At 34.4% G+C, this 24,923-nt stretch overlaps 1 protein-coding gene across 2 annotated transcripts in view; it reads right to left on the bottom strand.

Moving 5' to 3' along the window:
• Positions 1–24,923, bottom strand: part of LOC145675990 (uncharacterized) — a 179,991-nt gene that overhangs the window by 22,774 nt on the left and 132,294 nt on the right. For both annotated transcript variants that reach the window (XM_081746822.1, XM_081746823.1), the window contains exons 20-24: positions 19,346–19,599; positions 14,362–14,608; positions 7,429–7,566; positions 4,247–4,387; positions 1,851–1,952 (exon numbers count right to left, since the gene is read on the bottom strand). In XM_081746822.1, the coding sequence (XP_081602948.1) occupies positions 1,851–1,952; positions 4,247–4,387; positions 7,429–7,566; positions 14,362–14,608; positions 19,346–19,599 (882 nt within the window). The remainder of the gene's footprint in view (positions 1–1,850; positions 1,953–4,246; positions 4,388–7,428; positions 7,567–14,361; positions 14,609–19,345; positions 19,600–24,923) is intronic.

The raw sequence follows: 24,923 nt of genomic DNA, 5'->3' as shown, positions 1-24,923 counted from the left end.
AGAGGCCTTAGTTTCGGTGTACTATGCAAAATTCCATTCTTTAATAACTTACGGTATTATTTTTTGGGATTATTCTACTGAATGTATTAGCACGTTTCGCTTACAAAAGAAAGCACTAAGGGTTGTGTTTGGATTGTCACCAAAGTCTTCTTGCAAGCCCATCTTTCGAGGTCAAAAAAATATTACCATTACCTTGTGCGTATCTATATAAAATTATCTTGTTTACCGTAAGTAACAAACACTTATTAATTGAAAACAGTAACGTCCATAAATACAATACTCGATTCGTTAATAATTTGCAGTGGTAGAGCGTTCACCTCTGGTGCATGGGGTCCCGGGTTCAAACCCTGCTCCTGCCAAGTGAACTTTGTGGTGGACAAACACCGTGTGCGTGGGTTTTCTCGGGGTTCTCCCGTTTCCTCCCACTTTCTTCATTCCACCATTTCATTCATCACTCATCATCACCGTCTACTTTAGCCTAACCGGCATAACCGTGGGACGTAAAACTCAAAGATTTCATTTCGTTAATAATTTGCATGTTATCCCCCAAAATTTCTCGTTTTTTCAAAAAGGTGTATATATTAACTGTACAAAAATTTTCAATAAGTTACCTGACTTTCTAAAGCAAAACAAATCATATTCTATGTTTAAATCAGATCTTCACGAGTTCTTAGTAGATAAATGTTACTACTCGGTAAATGAGTTTTTTGAAGATAATGTATAAATGTTTTTTTCTTTGTTAATTATATTATGATTGTATAAGCTTATAAAAGTCATAGTTATGTAAGTATTACTTTATCTGTAAGTTTTTAATACCATATATGTAATTATTTTGTAATTTTGACAACTGTATGCGTGCTCGAGAATACTCTCATTTGTATGTAAAACAGGCAAATAAATAAATAAATAAATAAATAAATAAATAAATAAATAAATAAATAAATAAATAAATAAATAAATAAATTACGAATATGAGAAACGAAACTTTCAAAAATTTTCTTTCGTTTTATCTTTAGCACTAACGTATTGTATTAGTAGTTTTCGACCTATTTCACTTTAAAACCCGATGAATCCTTTATAATACTCTGTATTTTTGCCGGGACGAAAAAAAAAAAGTAGTTTATGTTATGGAGGTGTCCGTTCACTGTATCATGACTTTATGTTATTTGATAGTGAGTTATTGACAACTACTGTCTTCCATGATTTTAAATATCTTCGTGATGTTTCAAATGTTACGACTCTCCTTGAAACAGATGGATGTTCCGAGATAAAGGAAACTTGGCTTTCATCCTGTCTACAATTTGTATACCTTTTCGATCATCTGTAAAATTGATTCTTGTCCTTTCACCTTTACAATAAGACCATTAATTCCATTTATAAACCTGGAAAATGGAACAGTGCAAGATAGAATTTGAGCGTTTCGGAAGGACATAAATTTGTATTTAGTTTGTAATATTCCAACACTCTATAAGTAGCCCACTTATCAAGTCATTTTCTCTTATTCCGAAATGGGTACAAACTACTTTGTCTCCTGGGAAAGGGAGTTCTTCCAAAGAAGAATCATAGTAAAGTAGGATGTAGACGATAAAAACTTACATGATATTATAATGTATTCTTCAATAAAATGTTCAAATTTTACATTTTAAGAACTTTAAACTAGAATACAATGATTATTTCGGTTCTAACTTATTAATATAACTTATTAATAGGAGTCTACTGCACAAAATGAGTCTAAGGGCTTACAACTACCTCAATAAAGCCCCGGTGAAAATATGAAGAACTGAAATACAAAATAAATTAACCATATTCTAGTACAAACCAAGAAATAAATATTTGAAACACTTCCCTACCTCGACAGCTACGATTACAGTAATGTCTTCTATATCCTGAAGACTCATCTTTACACCTTTCACAAGTACCATCTCTGGTCTGCGCGTTACAACGGATACATCCTACAAGGAAACAATTACTATAATAATCAAACAAAATCGTATCATCAATTGACGAATAACTCAGCTAAACTAAAACCTTGTTTTGTTTATAGATTAACAGCTGGAGCGTTCAAAGCACAAGGGAATAAATTGCAATTACTAAAGTTGCGAGAAAAAGAGACAAAGTGTGTAAGACGCGCTTAAGAACATAGAAAAAAATAGCCCTGTTTTTACGTATAAATTATTGTCAGAAATTCAACAGATTCACACGAGACAATGTGGTCAATAAACTGTACAAAACATTTTTCAGTGATGAGGCTTGGTTCTATTTATGTGAATACAAGAATAGTCAAAATACTCGGATATGGAAAATCCTCCTGCAGCATGAAGTTTCACTTTATTCTGAGAAAATGGGAGTATGGTGCGCAATTTCAAAGCGATGAATTCTGGGTCCAATTTTTTTTCAACATGGTTGCTGATTCAAAAGTGTATAGTGACATCATCACTAACTTTGAACCTCTGCTTGGGAAAGATGAATGTTATTGTTGGTTCCAACAGGATGGAGCAACAAGCCAGATTTCATATGAGTCAATGGAGATGATCAGACATTTCTTCGGGAATAGATTGATATCGAAAATCTTTGGTCTCCTCGCTTGCCAGACTTTATCTTTCTATATTTTTTATTTGTGGGGCTATCTTAAGAACATAGCGTACAAAAACAATGCAAGGAAAATCGAGGCCCTGCAAGAGAATATAACCAAAGCAGTGGGCGACATTCCGGTTACACCACTGCACAAACTGGACTCAAATATATGCGACGTGATAACTTGTGCCTAGCAATTGATATTAAACATTTCCAACATCACCTCTAAATGTTAAACTTTGCTGTTCATTCTTACGTGAGAACAAACTGTAATCACATGTAAGTATATTTTCAAGTTATAATAATTGAAATGTGAAGAATTATTGTAACTTGAATTATTATAATGTGAAAAATTTATAATTAATTATGAGTTTAGAAGCGCACAATATATTTACATGTCTTGTCAGAAAGAATCTTGTTTTATAATACTTTGACCATTTCGTAGTGGCATTGGAAATATATTCAAAAATTTGTCTCAAAGTGTGATTATACAAATAGAAGACGAAAATTTATTTGAGAATCATGTCAAAATGTTTTCGCAAATTGCAGCATCATTTTTAATGTCAGAATAATTTTAGAATAATGAGAATAAACAATGCATATATATATATATATATATATATATATATATATATAGCGCCGGATTTAGGGGATGCAAAGGTGCACGTACCCCCCCTCCCCCTCGTTGTAAATATACACTACCTAAAGTGAGAAACTAGCAATGAGTTTTGCAAAATCAATAGTTTCAGTCAATTTTCTGAAGGTTGAAGGAAAAGGATTCATCGAGAGCAGATTCTTAGCATTTCCAGGGCAACTCCTCATTCACACCACAGATGCCTAAAGGCATTTTAAAAATTCAAATTTAATTCAAATGTACTGGCTGTTATTTGGTGCACCCCCCTCAGAAAATCCTGGATCCGGTCCTGTATATATATATATATATATATATATATATATATATATATATATATATATATATATGCATAACAACTAATAAATATTGCATTATAAGCACAAGGTAGAAAGTTCACTTTGGTGTCCATATGCGTAATCCATATTTAAAGATCAAGAGTGATTAAATTAGTCTGGCTATATTCACTGAATATTGAACCAATGTATATGCTGAGGCGAATTTAATCAGTAAAATTCGTAAACTTATAGGTACTCAAGGCTCTTTGCAAATCCAAATACATTACAATGAAAACAAAGAAGCTCAAATACGAGTAACCGTATTCCCATTTCCTTTCATTTCAGTGATTAGCTACTTTCATTTTTCGAAATTTCCTAACGCTTTAACACAATTCCTGACTTTTTCCGGTCTTTTCAAAATTCTTTGACTTTGCTTGGTTTTCTAAGTTTGTCGTCAACCCTGCATAGCACTTTGTAACTAATTGGCACATAGAAATTACAGCATTTTTGAAGATAGTATGACTATGAACAACTTAAGATATTTATTAGGTACGAGATTTTTATATTGCACAAATAGTTTCTACTATATATATTATTTATAAAATACGAACTAATACTTAGATCATGATTAGTTACTGCTTTAGAAGTGTTTAAATTACAATGTATAGTAATTTTTCTTTTAAAATGCATATATTTTCCGTAGGTTGGCCACTTGTCAAAGATAAATGAAATAGATTGGTTTTACTGTATCATAAAAACTTACTGGTTTGTAGGCTCTCGTTATCAGTTCCTTTTTTGTTTTCTGTAGGTTTCTTCGGTTCAGGTTCCCTTTCGTCTTCAGATTTTTTATATGTCGAGTTTCCAACATGTGTTTCTTCACATTTCATACTAATCTCAGCAAATTCTACATGAAAAATGTTTAATTAGGTCAGATTAGAGTGGGTTTGTTAATAGTTCTGTACCTTATATTAGGTACACATGTACGAAATGATATAAAATTTGTAAAAGCTTGATCAAAATAGACATATTTTTTTAATTTTTAGTACAGTAAAAATGATTTCCTAAAGTGAAAAAACATTATAAGGTTGAGGTAGTATCAAGTTTAAATATTTTGATCAGTAATATCTCTGTAAATAATAATAATAAAAAAGCTCTTTTATTCGGTACTTTTTGTTGCATGCTTCATTAATTGGTCATATTTTGTTCATCGATTTTCTCTGCGAAGTCTATTTCAGCTTATTTTGCAGATAAGTGCGTTCTCCACATCATCTTTTTATGTTCTGTCTTCCTATAAATATGAAACTAAAATTTATACCTGGAAGTTTGTTGTGAAAACCTGCCAGTACAAGAATAATGTGATTGTCACTTTATGCACATATATCAGCGTGTGTTGCCAGGTATCATACTAGCAGGTATCATAAAATTACACCCACATTCTTTGTGTAGCGGTGACTATTACTAATTTCCAGTGTATACGCAACAAACTTATGTGATACATTTTAGATTCATATTTGAAATAAGGTAGAAACTAGAAAGGATGATGATGGAAACAAAACATAAGCTGAAACGCTGACAATGTTTGCAGCAAAATTAACAGACGAAATATAAAATCATTTAAAGAATCAATACAACGAAAGTAGCAAAAGTTTTATATTTTTAATTCATTTCACGGGAGACAATAAGTTAATGCAATAATCATTTAAAAAAAAGCGTCTCTCAATTAATTTTATATTTGCACTAAGGAGATCAAGATATATCCATGTATATCAAATATGATCAAGATTGGATAAGGTTCTCAAAAGCGCTAAGATTGTTCTGCTCATTTCTTTTTTTTTTTTTCGTTTCTTTCAAAAAAAGCATAAAACAACAACTGAAGAACGAACTTAGAAAAAATCAAATGCACGAAAAACACTAATCGATAGAAATGATTTAACTGAACAAAATGGGCGAGTATACGAAATATGTTAAAAAAATAATGAGACTGGCAACACTGTACATGAACTGAAAACGCTGCTGCCTCCACTTTCACATGGCAATTAAATTAACCCTTCCCATTAAATTTGTACAAGTTTGAACTTGCTCCAGTTGGTACACGATTGTTAAGAACATTTGAAGTGAAGCGTGTCGTGTAAAAGTTTGAGCAACGTTGTGCCATCGAATTTTGTTTAAAGTTCGGCGAATCCGCTACTGAGACTTATGAAAAGTTACAAAGGGTTTCTGGAGAGCACTCTTTATCTAGAGCACAAGTGTTCAGATAGCACAAGTTCTTTTCTTCTCAGAAGACCGAGAACAAATGGAAGACTAAGCTCTTGCGGGAAGAACTTCAACCTCAAAGACGGATGACAATGTAGAAAGAATGATCCTTTACAAAGAACTTGTGCCACTACGACAGACTGTCAATCAGTTTTTTTTTTTTTTTTTTTTTTTTTATCGGGGAATTCTTGAAAGGGTCAGGAAAAGGGCAGCACGTGTAAGACGTGACATTTCACGCACTTGGATCCTGCGCCACGACAACGCACCGTGGCACACTGCAGTCTCCATCAATGATTTTTTGGCAGAAAAAAAAATAACATTCCTGATTCTCTAGATCTCATCCCTGTAGCTTTTTATGCCTTCGCTAAGAAAAGAACTTGAAAGGACGACATTTTTGTACTTTAGATAATAATAAGAGAATAATACCGACGAGGTGCAAGGTATTCCAGCAGAAGCCTTTCAGCACTACTATGAAGAATCGAAGTAACACCTTCATCGCTCTATGTAGCTACTTAAGGGGACCATTTTGAAGGGAGTAACCTTGATTTGTAAAAATAACTACATTCATCGTTAACAGAAAATAACTTATCAATTTTCTAACATACTTCGTAAATTCTTATGTGCAATTCTCGAGAAAATAGAATTTTTATAAACCTCAAAAATTTATAATGTATGATAACCATGCCATCTAACAAAGTGAAACTGATACTTAAGTTTACACTAATAATGCTTTTAATTATGACATAGCAAAAATAACGGTGTACAGTATGATTAATGAGATACCACAAAATTATGATAACTCTCAAAAGTTTAGTTTTTGTTTAACTATAATTTTGTCCAAAAATAAAGACATATTAATCAATAGATGGCATTGATCTGAACAATACAATCTGCTGGGGCAAATTCTTATTCGTAATTATTGAGAAAATAAAGAAAAACTTTTTTCTTATGATAATAAAAGATACGAGGGACGTCCAGTAAGTTATCTACCTAAACAGGAAGGGAAAGGTGGAGCAAAAGGACACCTGGCACGCACGCCAAGGCTACTGTGGGGAATCCTGCTGCACAATTTGAGGAGTCAGTCGGAGTAACGCAGTGGCCATGAACAAGAGTGTTTGTATTACGCTGCGTAGCGAATGTTTGTGTGACGCCGCGAACAACGGATTTCCAGAAGTTGGAGCACCGTTGGTCATCAAGTTCCTCGCTAAAGAAGGGACGGGATCAAAGGAAATCCACGAGGGACTGGTGAAAGTGTGCTGGGATCCAGCACCAGTGTTTTTTGTCAGACACGAGGTCCAACAGGCTGTTTCACAGTGGCTTGCAGGCCATGACAGAGACTATCTTTTCTCTGGGGTTTCTTCGTTGCTCACGAAGTGGGAACGGTGCATAGACCTCCACGGGGATTACATTGAAAAACAGTGATGACAACTGAGCCAATCTGCATTCCTTTCTGTCTAGGTAAATAACTTATTGGACGCTACTCGTATGTTGTTCGCTGGCAATAAAATTTATAGCTTTTATTCTGCTGGAGATTGTTTATTATTTATGTGAAGTATATATATAAAAACTGTGTATTTATGTGAAGTATGTATTTATGTAAAGTAACAGATTGTATGTATTGATTTTCTTCCTACTAGCACCACATCTACTACTTGTAAAATAAGCTTCAAAATAGCAAATACCAATACTTACGTTCTTCTAAGCCTTGGTAGTCTTTTCTACTTTCTCTTCGTCGATTGACGTTCGTATCCTCAGAGCTTCTTTGAGTGGCTGTGTTTCGAGAAGTGACTGACACTCCACTCTTTGGAACTGGATCCGTGTTGAGGAATTCTATATGTAAAAATCATATGCATGTATAGATTGCAACATACATTAGAAATAAAATTAATTGCAAGTTTAACTTTACATACATAGATGATATATTTGAAGTGTAGTTTATAACTTTGAGAATTTATGAAAAACTAACGTATTAACAGATAATACGAGGGGTGAGTCATAAGTCATGGTCTTTTTTTTTTAAAAAAAAAAACATAACACGAAAAATCAACAATAGAAATTGTAAAGTATATGGCATATATTACCGAGATGTGGCATCAGATGGTATATGTGAACAGAGCTGCGGATCTGAGCACGCCCCGATTTCAGTAGATGAACGACCGCGGTCAGGAATGCAGGTAACGAAGAGTGAACAATGATTGTATGTAAATATGGCATTTCTTCGCAGCACGAATCCCACACAAAGCTACAGAAAGCACTGGGTGTGAGTACCTTGTCTTAATGAACAGCGGTGAGTTGGATAGAAGAGAAAAAATAAGCAGAGTGTCGACTGTCGACTTCCCAAACTGTGGGCGTCCTGTGTCAGCGGACAAGGATATGTGGGTGATGAGGTGGAAGTGCTAACGCGATAACAGGCGCTGGATGGACATTTGAGGAATTAGAAGGGCAAATAGGAATTTCGGCAAAGACAATGCATTCCATTTTATGGGAGGACTTAAACATGTGGAAAGTTTGTACGAAGTGGGTACAACATCGGCTAAGTGACGTACATTTCTGATAAACTTTTTGTGCATTATTTTTACGTGCATTACATTTTCAGACAGTTTAATCATTATTGTTTTAAAAGCTGCTATTTTATTATTAAAACTGTTCTGTTATGTGTATCACCGCATTTCAACTCACTGCAGTGCAGACGATAGCGTCTGACCGCCACGGTCATTGCATGGCAACTACTGTAGCAGCCAACCATCAGCCCACCTGTAGTTACGTCATCACGGCGGGCAGAACTCACGTGAATCATATGATTGCACCAAACAGCTAGGTAGAACAAAAGGTGAGAGATCGTAAATTAGTTGGCGCGCAAGGGACGAAGGACTCATACCAAATTGTAGAAGCTGTATCACGAACTTTGATAATGGAAATTTAGAATCTGTAATACGCCTTACATTACATAAAAATGGGCATTTAAGATCTGTAGATCTTGTTTCAAGAGATTGTAAGTATGCCTAACAGTTTTAATAATATATGCTTTCCAATGTATGCCTTGCGTTGGCTTGATTCCAAATGAATGCCCTCCTGTAGTCTTTTTTGAGGTGCACACGTTCACAAACCTTTGATATTTACCATTTCAATTTACATATTATATTTCAATCTAGTTAATTTCCCACTATGATGCTGAAGGTGCTTTCATATTATTGGTAAAGGTTGCTGTTTGAATCTTGCTTATGTGTTGTTGTCAGTGAAAAGAGCTATTGCGCAAGCGATAACTTGTTTCATCGGCAACACTTGAGGAAACATACAGACAGGGGCTACATAATATAATGTTTGCTCTATTCAGAATTTCTACCCGATAGAGTAATCATTATACATTAAGTAGACTCGCTATGAAACATGTGGTATCAATCTGGAGAGACTGCAGAAAGAATGGGATGCCAGGATCAAAAATCACATCATTGACGTACGTGAAACATGGCACACGCTCATGAACTAGAACTCAAGCGACAATTCAGTGAATGGCGCCATCCTGATTCCAAACACAAGATTCTACAAAATCCTTCACCAACGAAGGTCATGCTCATTCTAGTGTATGACTGTCAAGTTGTTCTTCTGTCCTATCTTATGATTGAGGGGAACACTGTGAATGCCCACTGTCATAGTTGCACAGTCCAGTACGCCACTATCCTACACGATAATACGACATCTCACACAGTAAACGTCTCAAGTATCTTATACAGACGTGGAAATGGGAATTACTTCTTCCTCCACCATGTTTGCCTGATATTAGTTCATATGATTACTATCTCATCTCCAAAGTGAAACAAAAGTGAATACAGCATGCTTTTGAAGACCCTGTACAATATGTTCGGGCTGTTCCACGGGCCCATGTTAAAAACAGCCATTGCATGGAACACTATTTACTAACATTGTGGTAGACTTTATTTCTTGAATATACTTTATTTTTTTCATTCATGAACAATTTCGGAAGCAAGGAGCAAGTTACGATATATTCTTAACTTCAGTAAACACTTATTTTTCTTCCTGCTTAGTTATTAGTTTTCTGATGAGAAATTTTGTATATCCGCTTTCCCACGGATGTTCCTGTCTTGCTTGGTAACCAGTGTATACTATTTCAGCCAATCAGAGAATGCGCAAAAAACCGAAACCTGCATTCGTGTCAACGTGATCAACGTTTCACCACCATTTTGGAAGGAAAAATAATAAGCGTTAATACATAAAAGAAAATTGTACCTATATTTTTATTCTTATATGTTTTCTTTCATTTGTATGTGCAAAATAAATAAATATTCAGAGGCGGATCTAGGGGGACGATCGCCCCGATCGCACCCCCCCCCCCCCGAACAGGAAACTTTCTTATTTTATATATATAATTAAAACCCATCCCAGAGTTTAAAGCTCTTAAAAGTAGCTCTAAGAAGAAGTATGACAACCCCCCCCCAGAAGTCGGTCCTGGATCCGCCCCTGAATACATTACATTGGTTACAGTATTTAAGAATGTTATTAGTAGACATCATCGGATCTTTAGGTAAAACCCTATTCTTTTCCTTAGCTCAGACTGAAAAATAAAGTCGTATATGAAGGTTTCATGACAAATTAAAGCACTAGCACCAAGTTTCATTTTGCCTAAAAATGCCTAATTGAACATTAGACCCTATTTTTTGCCTATTTTGCGCAAAGTAAACATGAACATTTTCGAAAGATTAAACACGAAAAAAAATTTAGTGGAGGATGCTTATAGCGTTAGTGCTGCCAAAAAGTTGATGAATGATTCTTCTATCCCTACAAACTTAGCATATATCCGATCGCACTACACATTTCTTGTTCGGGTTATTGCAGAATTAGAGGGTTCGGTAATACCACTTTCTAAGAATATAGAGCTTATTCAGGAAGTGAAGCAAACAGTCGTGGAACTGGCCGGTAAAGTTGGAGAGAAAGTGAAAGTAAAACTTGAAAGTGTATTGGGAAAGAACTTGGGACTCAAGAGTTTGTATGCAGCAGCAGATATTTTGGCTGGGAAAGTTGAAGTTTGCTCCCATCACGTCAGTTGATGTGGAACGTTCATTCTCTGCGTACAAGCTCATTCTCACCAACAAACACCATCGTTTCACCATAGAAAACCTGGAAAAAGTGTTTGTTATTTACTGTGAGTCGAAAAAGTGTTTGTTATTTACTGTGAGTCCAATTACGGCTTATGTGCTGCGTAGGTGTGTTTCGTACTGAAGATTTATCTACAAATATATAGTTTTATTAAAAATTCTTAATTTCAGCGAGCAGGTTAAAAGGTAAGGTAGCATGACGTGTGTGCGTGCATTTCTGTATCTTAAAGTTTGTAGTCAGATCGTAGTGCATCATTCCATTCAAAAATGAGTGTATTATATATATTTTAAAAAAATCATTTTTAAGGCCTTATTTAGTATTTTTGGCACCTATTTTTAGGCACCTGAAACATACTTTTTTAGAACCTAAAAATCTGATGTTTAGTTATTAGAAATGTCGAATATATGCTTACTGTCAGATGTTTTCAATTTCTTAACTACTACTATGACGTCATCAGGACTAATATGCTTAATAACGAAATCCCCACTAAGGGGACTATGTTAACTCACTAGTTAACAAATTTAAACTTTTTGTTTGTTACATGAGAAAAATCACCTGATCTTAAAGGAACTTTTTGCGTTGAATTCGAATATGCACTCGGTTTCTCTCCATCACGTACAGTTTTACCGTAACAGAGGGATTTTCGGGAAATTCCCTCAAAAATTTCCCTTTTTCAGATATTTTATTCCCCTAGCTCCTGTCCCCTTACATATAGTAACATAGAAATTATACCTAAGTATACCTTGATTTTTATTTAATAAACCCTAAAAGTTTCGTAAAAATCGCTTTGTTCTTTCTAGAGAAATAAATATATTTGTATGTATACTGTGTGCACTGTTTATTGCACCTGATAGTAATGCTTTCAGATCTCCTGAGTTGGGGTAGAAACGATTTGCTTTATTACTACAAACACAGACATAAAAATGAATATTTACAATAGTCAACAACACACTTGTATTGCTCTCTGTAAATTAGAAACGTGTATAAAAATAGAATGTACTTCCAACGTATATATTTTTTAAACGTACAGTATATGTATATCTTAATACATATATATACAATTCTCCAAGGTAGTTGGTATTTTATTAGGACTGCAGTGCGGTTACACGAAGTACCAATGTTTTTTTATGTTTATGGGATAGCCGAGCTGATGACAAACATTATGAAGTGAAGGAATGGGAACCTAGAGTGAATTACGTACCTGGAGAATGCAACGTCAAATACGCTCCTTTGGTAGATCCTAATAAGATATTACTACCGCCACTTCATATCAAGTTAGGACTTATGAAAAACTTTGTCAAAGCCATGGACACATCTGGTGAAGGTTTCAAGTATTTGCGAGATAAGTTCCCTAACCTGAGTGATGCTAAGATTTCAGCGGGAGTGTTTATTGGTCCCCAAATTAGGAAATTAATGCTTGATGATAGCTTTGACAGCAAGTTAAACAGTGCTGAGCTAGCTGCCTGGACAGCATTTAAGTGTGTTGTGCGCAACTTTCTGGGCAATAACAAAGCTGAGAGTTACACAGAAATCGTACAGGACATGATACAGAAATACAAAGAGTTGGGTTGTAGGATGTCTTTAAAAATCCACTTTTTGCACTCCCACCTCAGCTTCTTTCCTGCTAACCTAGGTGCTCTCAGCGACGAACAGGGGGAAAGATTCCACCAAGATATAATGGCAATGGAGAAAAGGTACCAAGGACGATGAGATCCTTCAATGATGGGGGACTATTGTTGGGGTCTTGTTAGAGAATGCAACATTTCTTACAAAAGAAGGAAGTAGTGTACGTTTTTGTAACCCAATGGAAGTTTCATATATTGTGATAGTTTTGATTGTCTTTTCATGACCTTTTGGTACATTTGTATTATTGTTTATTGTAAATTGTCACACTTGTAAATTATATTGTATTATATTTTATATATGTGTTTGTGGTAATAAAGCAAAACGTTTTACCTCAACTTAAGAGATCTGAAAGCATTACTATAAGGTGCAATAAACAGTGCACACAGTATACATACAAACATATTTATTTCTCTAGAAAGAATAAAGCGATTATTACGAAACTTGGAGGGTTTGTTAAATATGAATCAAAGTATACTTAGATATAATTTCTATGTTAGTATATGCAAGAGGACAAGATCTTGGGGTGTAAAATAAACGAAAAGGGAAATTTTTGAGGGATTTTCCCGAAAATCCCTCTGTTACGGGAAAATCGTACGTGATGGAGAAAAACCGAGTGCATATTCGAATTCAGCGCAAAAAGTTCCTTTAAGAACAGGTATTTCCTTTTATGTAACAAAACCTTTGTTAACTAGTGAGATATGTACATTAGTATTCCTACTGCTTCTTTTGATATTTTATGTAAGTAACAAAGTATTATAATATTATTAGTATTATAAATATCATTAACACAATAAAATATAGTATATCTAAAAACTCCGCCATATATTCCTTTAAATATTGTGTCTGGTATATATTATTCTCTCAGAAGCAGTAATTTATATTGAGAAATAATCATTTTGAAAGTTAGATGAAGATATTTCTCATGATAGATGTTGGCATCACAGGTCAGTTTGTTTCTTCACTGAATATCTAGAAATGATTTTTCCATTTGGAAATGTACATGATTGGCTAAGTGCTATACATATGAATGAAGCATTGGGGACTGTATGGTTTAGAGAATTGGACATTACGGAAGTTGGAGAAGAAATATTTAGAGAGCTTCGAAATGTGATGATGGAGGAAAATGCAGAAGATAAACTGGACAGAGAGAGCAACAAACGAAGATGTTTTAAAACAGATAGGAGAGAAGAGGACGCTTTTAGCCAGCATCCTTCGTAGAAAAGCCAATTGAATTGGACACATCTTGCGAAGAAATTGTCTTCTTCATACCGCCATAGAAGGAAAGATGGAAGGAAAGCGAGGAATAGGAAGAAGAACGCAAGTGATCGATGATTTCAAAAATTGAAGAAAATATTGGGAGTTAAAGGAGGAAGCTGAAGATCGAAAAACGTTGAAGAAACATTTACAGGCCCAAATCTAAAATTTTTTTTGAAAAAAGTACGAAGACATGCTAAAAGGTAGAATACTTAATAATAATAATAATAATAATAATAATAATAATAATAATAATAATAATAATAATAATAATAATAATAATAATAATAAATGTACATGCTATCAAATTACGTCTACATCCATTATGTAACTCGACATGCGATCACATTGGGAGAATTCCTTAATACAGCGATAGTTAAGCGGAGAAGACTGACTACTTTTAAATGAAAAAGTTTCTGCAACAGAGATACAAACACGGATCTTTTCTTAGTCATGATTATCAGAAATATATTTTCTCTAGCAACAGCAGAGATGCTGCTGCTGATGATGATGATGATGAAGAAGAAGAAGATTATTATTATTATTATTATTATTATTATTATTATTATTATTATTATTATTATTATTATTATTATTATTATTATTATTATAAAAGACCAATTGATACTGTACCTTGGTACCTTAAAAGTTTGAGAGTGCGCCAAACTTTTCCATGTAATAGGTTTACAAACAAATTAACTATATCGTCACTTGCTAGTGAAGTTTGACGGAGTTCCTCCTTATCTACAACGAATGCAACTTCTTGTATTTTTGTTACTAGACCATTCCATATGTTTGTCAGATAATCTTTGAACTCTTCATACGCTTTTGGCCACGCCAAATCTACCATCGATTTTCGAATTATTGCGTGCGCCTTTTCCTGTAAGTAAACCAAAATATAATTCTACATTAAAAACATATTTACTAGCCATACTTTCATATATTCAATCTCTAATTTCAGGCGCATGATAGGTCGGGCAGTTCCCTTTTTCATGGTGCATTAACTCTTTTAAATTGGCACGTGATTCTATGAATAACAGTCGGTCGTGGAAACTTTTATAAGAAGAATGTCTTCTCAACTATATATGTGAAGTAAGTCATTCTGTTTCGTAAGAGCATCAAGGAGCAGGAGTTGAAAAGTAAGAATGAAGACAAATGATCCAGTATGACAAACGGACATGTTTGTTGCATATTTCTATACATTATAAATATTTCTTGTCAATAAACGTTTAATAGTGACAGTCAGAATGACATATGTATGAACAAACCAAAAATAGTATTGATTCCGTTCATATTTTAAAAGAGGAAAAACAGTATCATAAAAGTTTTAAATCTCTACAGCGAATGGTGATATACAGTAAATATTGTTTGTATTCTGCATAAAGTACATAATATTTGGAGCTGAAACCCTAAGTTACATATTATATATTATTTTTTGTCGTGTAATATGATATGGTAAGACAGACAATAATATTTTACCAAGTGAGGAATTTATATATATATATATATATAGTAATGAAGCTTGCAACATGGGATGGATGTGCCTCCTTTCACCTCTTAAAGAGTTATTTCCAATGAGTGGAGGAAGGTACATTCAAAGTCTCATTAGAATTGAACAAGTTTTACGAGTCTTATCATGGAATAGACGGACGGATGTAGCTATACATACATCGCCTTATAGAGCCCTTTCCTCTAAAATCGCCTTATAGAGCCCTTTTCTCTAAAATTTGCCCGTAACTAATTTCTATTACAATTGGAGAAAGCACTCATCAGTGCCGTAACAAAACTCCTTTGGGCCCAGGTGCAAGACAATATTTGCCACCACCCCCCCCTTCCAAGCGAACCTATTTTTCAATATAATAGTAAAAGCATCAAACACAATATTACACACACACACATATATATACACACACAGAGAAATACTTTCCTCTAAAGTAATCTTAAATATGGAGTAACATAAGATAGAAAGGGTATATTTACATACTACAGCATTTCACAATTTACGATAACTTTACAGAGCTTTTAGAAAGCACAGTAACCACATTAATCGTGGAAGGTAAGTAAAATATCTTTTCAATATTAGTCAAAATGAAAAAAAGTATTAATCACATACATTTTAAGAGAAAACAAAACAAAAAAAAAAAAACTTAATAAATGCTATTATTCACAGTGTACCATAGTCATACTCATGTTACTTATAGAAAAGAACATCATGATTAAAAAATAAAGAGGGAATATCATGGATGTTGCACAACTGTTGAAACAATTTCAAAATAAACTTATTGTAGTGGATTCAAAAATTAAAAAATGTAAAGTACCATACAATACAACAAAAATTTAAAATAGTTTCAAAAATCTTTTTTCCTAGTTTAGCATCAGCAAAATTTGAAACAATTTTGTTTATGTTTAGTCTCGAAGTTTAAGTTCTACGTTTAATATAGCAACATTTGTTAACCTTTGTTGTGAGGTACTACTTCTCAAGTAAGTTCTTTGTAAGCTTTTATTTCGAGATCGAGCGTTCAGCAGCAGAAGACACACTTACCGGTATTGTTAGAAAAATTGCACATCAGGAAAAGACATAGAATACCCTTTTTTCACTAAGAACAAAGCTATTTCCCGAATTTTTCGAAGGTTACCTATTTCAGTCCTATCTCTGAATAACCAATTTTTTCCATGCATAATCTGGGCTTACATATGCTGGGACTGCTATACTTTGTAGCAGTCGTATCCAGATTTCTGAAGCTCTTCCTCAGATGCAGACCTCAATGTTGCTGAGGTGAGAAAAGAAAATCTATTGAGCACTTCAGTCATCCCGTGAAAACAGTTGTGACACAATACAATCCAGAATAGGATAAAATACAGTGACACGAAGTGTATCTTCTGATACATCTAATCTACCATCCATAACCAGTTCATCAAAATATTTATTTGCAAACGTTTTGCGTTTCTCTTGAAATACTCAATTTGAGCACAGGTTTTTTATGGATTTTGCAGGCTCGTCATACTTTCCCCGAAGATCTCTTTTTTACTGAAGTTATTTCTTCAGATTTTTCCTCTGCTATTTGCATATCAATATCAGAAGACTGCAAATCTTTTCCCAAATGACTAGCATCAACACAAATTCAAATGTCTCTATCTTCTTCTTTCATTCCTCAGCTGCTCTCAACTTATCTAGTTTCTTACTTTGTCAGACAAATTCGGTAAGGGACTTTTGAGCACCAGCAATTCTCTCTTTCATACAGCAAACAGAAGTATATTTTGTTTCCCACCTAGTTATACTTTTTTTTTTTTTTAGTTTTCTTCTTTAATTTTGAAGCCATTTCATCACCAATAAGTAAAAGTGACCATCTAGGGGAAAAAATAATGAAGAACAAAAAAAAATTGGACACAATTATATATTAAACCTTCATTTCTTCTCAAAGTTGTGTTTCCAGATGTTAAAGAAAATAAAGAAAATGAGACGCGCCAAAACTTCTCTCCCAAACGCACTTTCATTTGAAATTTGATGCTCGAAACTCTTATCAATTGTTTCATTTTTCATCCAACTAACTCTAATCTTCGTAGCATCCATGTGAATTACACTTCCCTCATGACGAGTTATTTTCTGAGAAAGATGACCTCAATCATCAACATCGTCAACCCATTCTGTTTTAACTTCTTCACGGATATGGCACCAAATGATGCCACATATTTATGGGGAAATAAATCCGATTTTTTTTTTTTTTTTCACGAAGAAGAATGCGAACTGAAGGTAAATAAAAATAATATTCTGAAGCACTTGTTTTTACTTACCTTCAGTTTGCACTCTTCTTCGTGAAAAAAAATCGGATTATTTTCCCGATAAATATGTGGGATCATTTGAGCCATATACGTGAAGAGGTTAAAATGATTTGCACTTCGCCATTTTAAGACAGAATCGTCATTGTGTGTCAGTGAACTACGTACAACATTTTTTTTCTACGTTTCTGTGCACATGTTTTCAATCCATTACAGCAATCACACAAATAACACAACAGTAACAGTGATTTTACATTAGGCATTAAGACGTATCGCGTCGCTCCGTAATCACGGAACTTGGAAAACTATCATACAAGACTCATTTGTTTATAGTTCTCTTTTCGGCCACCTCAGCGACGCAAATATGCTATTTGTCGCCCGGGGCAAGAACACACCTTAGCGCCCCTTTGACCAACCAAACCAAAACGCTCCTCCAGATATTAGCCCAATTTTGCACCCATTTTGCACCTTCCCAATCCGGCGCTCGGGCACAAACCCCGTTTGCTCCCCCAGTTACATCACTGGGTCACCCCTCCTACTAGCGACTGTCGCGTGTTTGTTATCAGTTTTTTACTGTAGCTAGGAAGAAACCAAACTGGAAAGGGGTGGGTGGAAGGAGAAGGAGATCTCTCCCAGTGTTTGCTATCAGCTATTACGTTCTTTTCCGATTTATCATGAACGGAATGCAAATCAGCGAAATCAGTTTTATTTTCCAACATAACTTGCAGTTTAACATAGAAAGGGATTCCTAAAACAGAAAAAAAAACTGTTATATCAAAGTTGCAAGAGTAACGTAAAATTTCACAATGATTAGTTCTTCTACATAGGAAATAAATAACAGAATATAAATATTCAGTACCGAGTAATAAACGGGTTTATCGGGGCCCCCTGGGCTTGAGGACCCCGAAAACGAAAAAAAAAGTTACAAAAGTTACTAGCAATTTAGAATTTCATCACAATGATTATACCTCACACAAAAGAAATGGCCTATAGGCTTGGGGCAGGGGGAGGGAGAACAAACAAAAAATGCTAAAATTGCTGGCAATTTTGACACTGACGATGATTTTTTCCCCATACATGAGAAGTGAATAACAATATAAGTATTCAATACTGAGTAATAAACGGGTTCATCGAGAAGCCAAGGCTTGAGGCCCCAACTACAGAAAAAATATTACTAAAATTGCTGGCAATTTTAAAATTGACAATGATTTTCTCCCTCACATAAGAAATGAATAATAAAATATAAGTATTCAGTAGCCTACTGAGTAATTAACGGGCTTGACGGGGCCCCTAGGCTTGCCCATTCTTACGGCACTGAAGCTCATAACTATAAAAAGGTTACTTTTCTATAACACATTTTCTATTGAAAACACAGACTTAAATTGAACTTTCCCTAAACGATGGGCCATTTACTTTGGGAAGTACTAGTGACAGGGGGGTGGCAACTTGGAATCGAAATTTGGATCCTGACAGTTGAAACGGAATAGAAATATGTGCAAAGCGTACACGACGCGGAATTCGACAACATCTTTTTATGTTATGAATCACCTCCCGAAGTATGTGCACATCTTTCTATTTCGTTCCAATTGTCACAATTGGAGCTTCGATTCCAAGTTGACATCCCTGTCACTCGTACAAGATGCAAAATTCGACAACATACGAGAGGACTTTTTTGTCTTCTTTCGACGTCACGAATCACCCCCCCCCCTCCCTTTGCACATCTTTCAGGTATGTGTAAAATCTAATATTAACATAGCCTAGACAGATACACTACACACGCATGTACACAAGTGGATATCATGTCGAATGGTACAAAGTAATTAACATGTGTTCTACTCACAATTCTGTCTACCTGGTCTTGGACATTTTCCAGTATTCCTGCGACTAAGTTTCGTCGATAAGTATTGGCAGGTAAACAAGGAGGACTAATACCATCTGAAAGTTCTTCTACGAGAGCACTGGCTGGTATATACAATGTGTAAACAGTTAACAGAAAGAAACTAGTAAAAGTAGTTATCAGCTGTTGCGCATGTTGAATACTGCTGCAAGGAGTATAGATGAATGGATCATTGCAGAAAGTTGTTGCCTGCCATGCTGAAATAAACAAAAAGTATGAATGACAATAGAGATAGACACTCCACCTTATGAAGAAGAGTCTTTGGTAGAGGTAAAAATAACGCTAACAGTTTTTTAAGTTTATTTATTAAGTTTTATTAGTACTAGGTACCCCCAAAAATTCTGAAGCTTCATCCTATAAAAAGAAATGCAGTAACATTTTAATAAAGAAAAACGTACCAGAAAGGTCAGAAATAGCTCCCCTTCCCATATAAACAACAATAACATCTCTTTAACGTTTAAGCAGAGTACGGATCTCACGGCGGTAAAACTGAACGAAAGACGTAATCCAGTGCAGGGTCACTTCTTTCGAATGTTGGGGATCATCGTCCCTGCAGATGGTTAGTTGCCCAATGAATATGAATATCAGAGTTAAACAAAGCTTTTGTACTGATCAAAATTCAAAGCCACACGTACTTGGAAAGAGCTGGCGTTATCTGTCCATGCTTTCTTTGTCTTTCGCCCTGTCTCTCATTTATTTTATTTTTTTCTTTTGTGCGTGTGATCGCAGGGTAGTTATGAAAAAAGTTCTCTCTCATGACTCATATCTTTGAACATCTGCTGAGAATATAAGAGAAAAAAAGCGATATAGCTACTTTATCACTGGAGTCATGGTCTGATTAAATAAATAAATAAATAAATATAAATGAAATAAAAGTAGAAAGCACTATACGCTTTGAAGCAGAACGTACACTCTAATGACTAAGATTAAGCAGAAGGTATATGGCGTATACAACCGTGTACCCTCGACTACAACCCTGATTATAAGCACATAAATATACTCGTATGTAATGTTATTGATACATATAGTATAACATACAGTGCTATCCTTTTTCTGCTTTATCCTATATTAAATATCAGGGTTGGCTGGTTTAAACCATGGTTTAAACCAGCTGTCTTTTTTTAAAAAAAAAAAAAACAACTGGTTTAAACCAAAAAAAAAAACAACCGAAAAATGCTTTAAATCGTGTGAACTTCATGGTGGCGTTTCCACATATCAAACCATCCGCATTACGTTTATCTACTTTTCATCTTTTAATCAAGGGGTCCCGTGTTCAATTCTCGGTCGAACCACAACCCATCTTTCAAGTGTAAACCAAGTAGCGATTCGAGGCGTCCCTCTAAGCGAAAGTCTTCTCCGTGATAACCTTGGTATTTCATAAGGATGTTAAGCCTAAACATACGAGGAAACCAAATTATATATTTCTATTTGAGTGAATGCCTGTTGTTTTATAAAGAAACCAAGGTTGCCTAAATATATTGATAGAAATTGACAAAATTTATCAACTGCCTACGTAGCTTCCAACATCAGCTTGGATTTGACTTGGTTTTAATTTCATTGAATGATATCTACATACCAAATTTGTAATTTAATACCTCAGTGTTGGCGTAGTGATTATGATACGTTGACCTTAAAATTTTATATACAAATACATTTAAAGTAATAACAGGATTTTCCCAATGGCTAAGGCGGGAGTTTCCCGATTTATATATAATTCTACTCGTGTAACTATTTATCTTTTTGTCCTTCTGAAATGACTCTTGACAATTATATTAACAAGTAGGCCTATGTAAAGATCAGTACAACGTATTTTTATCAGGAGTCCTTCGTGAGTGAGTCGGCAATCGCATTTGTGACCAATTAGTCCCGGTTTCGTGTCCAAATGGGTTGGATGTAAGCTGAGAAACGGTTTGGATTCCGCTTTAAGGTTATGTGACCCCTTCCAGTATAACCTTGTTGTTACATAATAACACCAAGGCGAAACAAACTAATTTCTGTCCATATTTAATATAAATACATAGAGTAAATTATTTAAACAAAAAAAAAAAGGTTTAAACAAAAAAAACTTTTTTTTGTTTTTTCAATAAAAACCATGGTTTTTGCCAACCCTATTATATATATTCCGCTATTATATATATAATTTCTTTTCCCTCTCTAGATGGACAAATTTCACACCAAAATGCATTTATGCTTGTAACTGATCACTAAAATGGTATCAAATCCAATTTAGTTTAGTCTTCAGTTTATAGCTTAAGGTATGCTAAAAATTTGTTAACACATTTTAATTTCTTCTTTTTCAATTTTCTAATTAATTATTTACCAAATTTTAAAATATAATTCTTTCTGCATTCTTAGCCTACTGTTCGTTATGTTTACTGTTATTTTTAGAAAATTATTTTCCAAATGTCTATTTCTGGATGAGAAGATCCAGTATATTTCAATCAAAAATGTTTTTGTAGCCCTTGTATCTGGAGAACTACATATTTAAACCCAAACCCAAACTATCACTTAACTCAGTATGATGCGTTTATTCCGTAAAAATACGAAAACTCGATTTAGGGGCAGTTCCAAAACTTTGTTCAATTTTGGATCAAAAGATCCCTTATATTTCGATCAAAATTTTCTTGTAGGCCTTATATCTGGAGAACTATATACAGTGTAGCCTAACTCAAACTATCACTTAAGACGGTATGATGTTCTTATTCCGTAAAACATACAAAAACTCGATTTAGGGGCCATTCAAAAATTTTGTAGCCCCTGATCCAAAAATTACTGGATCAAAAGATCCCTTATATTTTTTATTTTCTTTTGGATCAAATATTTTCTTGTACGCCTTATATCTGGAGAACTGTAGCGAAACCCAAATTATCACTTAACTTAGTATGATATGCTTATTCCGTAGAAAATTCGAAAACTCGAATTAAGGGGCGTTCAAAAATTTTCTGGATGACCTCACTGTGACCTTTCGTTAGAGGTCGTGTAAAACTGATTATTGGGCAAGATCACAATCTTTTGATCCATTTTTTTTATAATTCCTAAAATTCTTGTTTTAGTACAAGATTCTAGTTCTTAGCAATCACAAGATTTGATCAAGTAAATGAAATTGATCAAGTAAATGAAATTGTGTTACTTTTGATGGAAGATTTGCTATCGGTCATATCTATTCACCCAGATAGCACAGAAAAATTTTTTAAAATGTTTAAAAATTTGCAAAGGCAAACTAAAAAGTTTGCAAAAAACTTGCCTTTTCAAATGAGAAAATTTGCCGAAAGTTCAATGCAAATAACGAAGTTGACGCTGGCTGAGTTTGCAGCAAAGTTGCCTCAGAAAATGAAAACATCTGCCAATACAAACGAAATGTTTGCGACTGCACAGCAAGAAAGTTTGCCAGGACTTTGCTGCAAATATTTTGTGCAAATTTTCTTTGACAAAATTTCCGAAAATGAGCTGATAAATTTGGTGAAAATATTAAAAAGTTTGCAGCAACATTGCAGAAAGTGTTTTCACGATCGCAAGATCATGTTTGCTGCAAATGTATCCGGTATTGTTTGCTGCAAATTTATAAAGTGAAACTAAACTTTATGAAACATCAAATTTTTTATAATGTGGACCCGTCTTTTCTTAGTGGCAAGCATTAAACATCTTTAGCTACTTGCCAAAGATAAGAAACTTCCGAACGATAAACACACAGACAAAGGATATCGCAATTTATCTACTTACTCAACGATCATATCTCACACACATTCACAAAATAACGTCAGGCTGCCTGGGTCAATAAAAACATCTGATAAGAGACCAGTGAGTTTTTTCTGGAGTCCTCTGGTGCATTGGTTTTTCTCGATTCTCACTTCCCGCTTGTTTTGTCACAGTTGATGTAGCGCAGTGAATTTTGGGTACGATGCGCGTGCACTCGGTAATATCATCACATATTTGCTTTCAGCAAAATTTTCGAAACAAGTTTTTTACAGAGTTGCAAACTGTTTGCAACGGCAAACTTTAAACGCTATAATTTCAAAAAAAGATGCAAGTTAATTGCAGTGGTGAATTTATTTTTACAAATCAGCGAAAATTTGCAGATCATATTGAAAGCTTTTAATAAATATTAGGAAATCAAACTTTCAGATTGTTTGCTCCACTAAACGAAGCAAAAATTTGCCGCAAGTATTCGTGCTATCTGGGCACTATAGAGGTCCCTTGTTGCTAAATGGCAAATGTATGCATGGATATCACACATTCAAATAAAAATACAACATAGCAATAGTACTAAAATAGAATGTAATTTTTAAACATTAATTGCTACTTGTAATATATATTTACTTGACCACAGATTATATTTAAACTTTGATCTTATACAGGAAGATCTGATTGAAGATATTCTTGTATTCTACAGAATAGGTAATTGCATAACAATAATTTAAGATGTATTTTAATCTGCAAATCTGGCATTTGCTTGAGAATATTTGGCAACCTATTATATGTAGTGTAATTACTTCTGAATTTTTGTTAACCAGAAATTTTATATATGAATATGGTTAATGGTTTTAGTATTCTTAGTGAAGATATATATCTACAAGGGTAAAAGTGGATCTGAAAAGGTAAGGGGACGGTAGGTAGCAACATGACGTCACACCGTCATCCCTGCCTATCTTTGCCCATTGTAATTTTTTTAGAAACTGGAGGGACGCCATACATATTTTTTGGAAGGTACTTTTACCCATATTATATATATATATATATATATATATATATATATATATATATATATATATATATATATATATATATATATATATATATATATATATATATATATATATAATCATCGTCATTCATATGTATAAATGATGATGTTTGCGAATTATATATATTCGAGGGTCACTACCAAAGTTTTGAAATGTGAAATAACTTACATAATTAAAATCAATTTAACACTTACATTTTCTCAAAGTATTCACCATTACACTGTACACACTTTTGCATCCTCAAAAACCACTTTTGGAAGCAGTGTTGCCAGTCTTTTTCTTCAAGTGTTGAAAACTCATTCTCATAAGCCACTACAGCTTCTTCAGGACTGCAAAATCTCTTCCCACGCACGTGATTTTTGATCCTGGTGAACAGAAAAAAACACACGAGGCCAGGTCAGGGCTATGCGGCGGATGAGTCATAAGTTTGACCTCCGTAGATTCTAAAAACTGAATTGTGATGTTGGCCGTGTGTGCGGACGCGTTGTCATAATGAAGCAGGATCCCACGCAATCCAGTTCTTGGACGCCGTTCCCGAAGCTTCTTGAACACTTTTGTTAGGCAAACAGTGGTGTACTACTGAGCAGTAACAGTCCTTTGTTCTTCAAGTGGAACAGTTGCAACATGGCCAGATTTGGAGAAGAAAGTTGCGATCATTTTCTTCCCCACACTTCGCGGTCGCTTCACTTTCGTGGGTGGATTCTGGAAAGATCCAAACTGTAGACTGGCGTTTATTTCCAGGGTCAAATTGATAGATCCAAGTCTCATCACCAGTAACA

Source organism: Thermobia domestica, chromosome 18 (genome assembly GCF_964235325.1).
Source record: "Thermobia domestica chromosome 18, izTheDome1.hap1.1, whole genome shotgun sequence".
Classification (NCBI taxonomy): Eukaryota; Metazoa; Arthropoda; class Insecta; order Zygentoma; family Lepismatidae; genus Thermobia; species Thermobia domestica.
Note: the sequence above shows the minus strand (reverse complement) of the source record. Positions and strands in the feature narration are given on the sequence as shown.